Genomic DNA, 4,119 nt, shown 5'->3' on the forward strand with positions numbered 1-4,119 from the left:
GCTAATTTTTAAATTATTTTAGCTTTTAGGTAATTTTTTTGGAGTTTTAAAAATTACTGAAAATACAAAAAATAAAAAAATCACTTAACCTATGAAATGCTTTTTAATTGGAAAAAAAAAAAAAAAAGCACTCTATGACTTTAGGAGCTTTTAAGTGCTGCAGGATATGCCCAAAAAAAAAAAAAAAAATTCATGCATTACTTAAAATATCAAGTGTTTTTTGTATTATGTTTGACCTAACATCCCATTTCTTTACTACCGAGAGATTTAAAATAAAAAAAAAAAAAAAAAAACTTCCACACACGCTCATAGTCTTCGATCTAATCTTGGCATCCCTACCTTTACAGATCTCTAATACTGATTTTTATGTAATTTCCTTTTTGTTTTTTTTGAGGCTATGCCTCCCATTTCAATAATAATAATAATAATTTTTTTAACAACAGAAGAAAACCTGGAATTAATATATTAAACAAAGAAATTTTAAAAACACTCAACGATCTTAACTACAACAATGGACAAATACAAATGTACGTAAATTTTGCAAAGTTCTTTATATTACCACATCCACAAAACAAAGAAAATAAGTAGTAAATCAAACAAAAGGAAATGATCATCGACATCAAAGCTTCTTATTCCTAATTCCTTCTTAAAAGGATGTATTGAATTTCCTTATTAGGCCATCTGAATCTGCCCACCAGTCTTTTTCACGGGAGCTTCAATATCATTGTAGTTGGAACCTCCATACCTGGAATTATCAAGCTTATCGCCTTGACCCCATATCGCATAGGCTTCTTCCCCATGAGCAGCTTCATCACCAATTTCCATATCCTCGTCCGACATTCTCAAAGGCACGATGTATCGCACGGCAATGCAAATCAAGCTAGTAACAACAACGTTGAGCGCAATGATGAAGGCAATCCCATAAAGCTGGATTCCTAGTTGGCGAAACCCGGCCATGGCATCTCCCATGTGGAAGGCATAGAAGAGTCCAACATAAGTATCATAGGTGGCGTAGAAAAGATAGTTGAGCCTTGGATGGGCAAACAGACCGGCGAGGATTCCACCAAGAGCTCCGGCTATGGCATGGGTGTGAAGAACAGCCATGGTGTCATCCACTTTCTGAAGGAGGACTGATTTCTTGTGTACCACCATCATGGTGAACCATGGTATTGAACCTGAACACAACCCCATTAGGATGGCCGCCCATCCTTGAACCACACCTGCAGAGCTCATATAAACCATTATTTTATATATATATATATATATATAGTCCCTTTCTGTTGGGCGACATCGCTCAATTTATATGTATATGGCGTTTAGTACTCTATTACATGTAGTCCATGGAACGTTTCAAACGGAATTACATGTAATCGGGCACCAGCCAACAGCAAGAGATGAGAAGTTACCAGCTGCGGGGGTGATGCAAACCAAGCCAGTGATCATGCCTTGAACAGCTCCAATGACCGAAGGTTTGCGGAAAAATACGATGTCAAGTATGAGCCAAGTAAGCAAACTGGTGGCAGTGCAAATGTGGGTGTTCAATATGGCCAAAGAAGCATCCATGCTTACTGAAAAAGGGCCTCCTCCATTGAATCCTGACCATCCCATCCACAGCATTCCAGCCCCTGCCAACATCAGAAGTATGTTGTTCGGTGGGAACCTTTCCCTATCGCTGTTTAGTCGTGGTCCAACCTGCATAAATATACGAAAACTTCATTACAAGCAACTTAGAACATATTAAAATGAGAATCATATGTGAATTTATGTATATCTAGCTATATGTCAACATTCTTGTTTATTTTAGGTCATTTGATCCTGTTAATTCTCTTTAATGGATGATACTGTAACTTAAACCTAGTTGTCTAGGAGATTTTGGATTTTCATACATACCATGCATGTTAAATTAATTATGATTAGTTCCAAAAGCTTAAGCTATTAAGGAAGTAAAATTTAATATGTAAATCTAGCTATGCTAACGAAAGGTACCCAATATGCTGCTGTGAAACCAGCAACTCCTGAAGACAAATGGATGACATAACCACCAGCGAAATCTATGATTCCCAACTTGGCGAAATAACCATTAGGACTCCATATGCTAAACGCTGCGAAAGTGTAAGAAAAGGTCAGCCACAGTGGCACAAAAAGCATCCAAGCATAGAAATTCATCCTCCCCAACAAAGCTCCAGCTATCAGAAGCAAAGTGATGGCGGCGAACACGAACTGGAAATACACCATGGTCGCGTTGGGAAACATCCCGAGAAACGCCGGCTCGAAGAGGTATTTCTGGTCCAAAGAAACATTGGCTTTTCCCCAGAGTGCAAAAAGAGTATCACCAAACGACATGCGATATCCCCAGCCGACCCAACAAACAAGAACGGAAGCAAAAGCATAGAGAGCCATGAAAGCCGAGTTCACTGCCCATTTCTTCTTCACGGCTCCTCCATAGAGAATTATGAGCCCCGGAACGCTCTGCAGGCCGACAAGTGTGGCGGCCGTGAGTTGCCATGCGTTGTCGCCTTTGTTCATCCATTCAGGGCTTGCATCGTCTGGCAAAAGGTTAGGAGGGAGACCAGTGTAGTTGGCTGGGCTCATTTTTTCTCTATTACCAAACAAGACTAAAACACAAATCAGTAAATGTTACTCACAATTAAATGTGTTGGTGATATTTTTGTGGATGGGAGAGCCAATGCGGGTGTGCTTTTAAGTTGGAGGATTTTGTTTGATTCTTACGACAAGCTGTATCTTGGTTTTGCACTGCTAGAAAATTGCATGAACTTTCATATATATTATTATTATTATATATTATGATTTAAAGTATCTATTTTGGCATTTTCTGAATTCATTGCTTTTTTTTTTTTACATGGATTATATATATATATATATATATATTTTCTGTCTATTATTTCTTAACTTATAATTTAGAATATGGCAAAAAAAAGAAGAAAAAAAATTCTAATTTAGAGGATTGAGTAGTTTTGATTCTGACGACAAGCTGTCCATGCTTTTGGCATTGCTTCAAATATTAAAGAGTGTTTTTCTCTTTTTTTCTTTTATATTTTTTTTCCCACAAAGCTGTCATTTTCCTTGGACAGCTTTGATATGCACAATGCTGCTCCTGAAAATGTTATAGTCATTAAGAAATAAAGATCAATTTCTTTTTTGAACTGTGGCGGGTATTACAATTGTCTTATCGCTATTTTCGATGATTCTTTAGGGGAACAAGTTGTCTGCTACTTGTTGAATATTGTACTACGAGGGTCTCCAATATTATTCCTCTAATTGGTAATTCCAACATAATTAACATGCGCAACCATTTGTCACATGCATTTGCTAAAAATTGGCAGCTAAAAACTAGGTGATCGATCATTGATTCTCAGAATGGAGAAAAATATAGAGCAAATGATCATCTACTAAGATGATTTTTTCCTGCGTGCATGCATGTGCGTTACATCTTAAAAACTTGTGGGTGAAAGTGAGACGGAAAATGATTATTGTAATAGTGCGTGTTGGTTGGTATTTTTCTAAAATAAATGCTATGAAGACAGAAAAAGCATTTGGTTGTGTATTTAGCAAAATAATAAGCATTTGGTTGTGTAATTTAGCAAAAGTTTAGATAGTTTTTGTTACATAAAAAATAAGAACTTTAGGTGTTTTTAAAAGAATCATTTACTTTAAGAGTTTTTAAAAGAAATATTAAAATTAGTGCTTTTCTAAATAAGTGCTTCAGGATAATTAAAAAAAAAATACATTCAATGTATTAAGTATGTACTTGTTAGTGCTTTTCGAGCTAAAACAATTGTCACAAAGATAGGGAAAAAAGCACTTGGTTATGTGTTTGGCAAAATATTAAGATTTATTTTTTGCAATAAAAAAAATACCTTAGGTGTTTTAAGTTTTCCCCAAAAAAAAGCGCTTTAAAGTGAAAAAAAAAAATCAATATTAGTCAAAATACAAAAATACCAAAAATAAACTTAAAATTATTTTTATTATGCATAGCCAAACATTCTACCACTTATTTATCAAGCATTTATAAAGAAAAATGTTATTAAAGATGAGTTATACGGAAAATAAATACTTATACAAAACCACTTCCAAATATATCCTAATTAAAATATTAAA

General features: G+C 35.3%; 1 protein-coding gene across 1 annotated transcript; it reads right to left on the reverse strand.

Moving 5' to 3' along the window:
• Positions 1–672: 672 nt before the first annotated feature.
• Positions 673–2,592, reverse strand: LOC107421216 (ammonium transporter 2 member 5). Its single transcript, XM_016030404.3, has 3 exons — positions 1,987–2,592; positions 1,407–1,692; positions 673–1,220 (listed from the first exon to the last, which is right to left on the reverse strand). Exons 1-3 carry the CDS (start codon positions 2,590–2,592, stop codon positions 673–675), a joined length of 1,440 nt encoding a protein of 479 aa, XP_015885890.3.
• Between the last annotated feature and the right edge of the window lie 1,527 nt (positions 2,593–4,119).

The sequence above is a fragment of the Ziziphus jujuba genome, chromosome 5, assembly GCF_031755915.1.
Source record: "Ziziphus jujuba cultivar Dongzao chromosome 5, ASM3175591v1".
NCBI lineage: Eukaryota > Viridiplantae > Streptophyta > Magnoliopsida > Rosales > Rhamnaceae > Ziziphus > Ziziphus jujuba.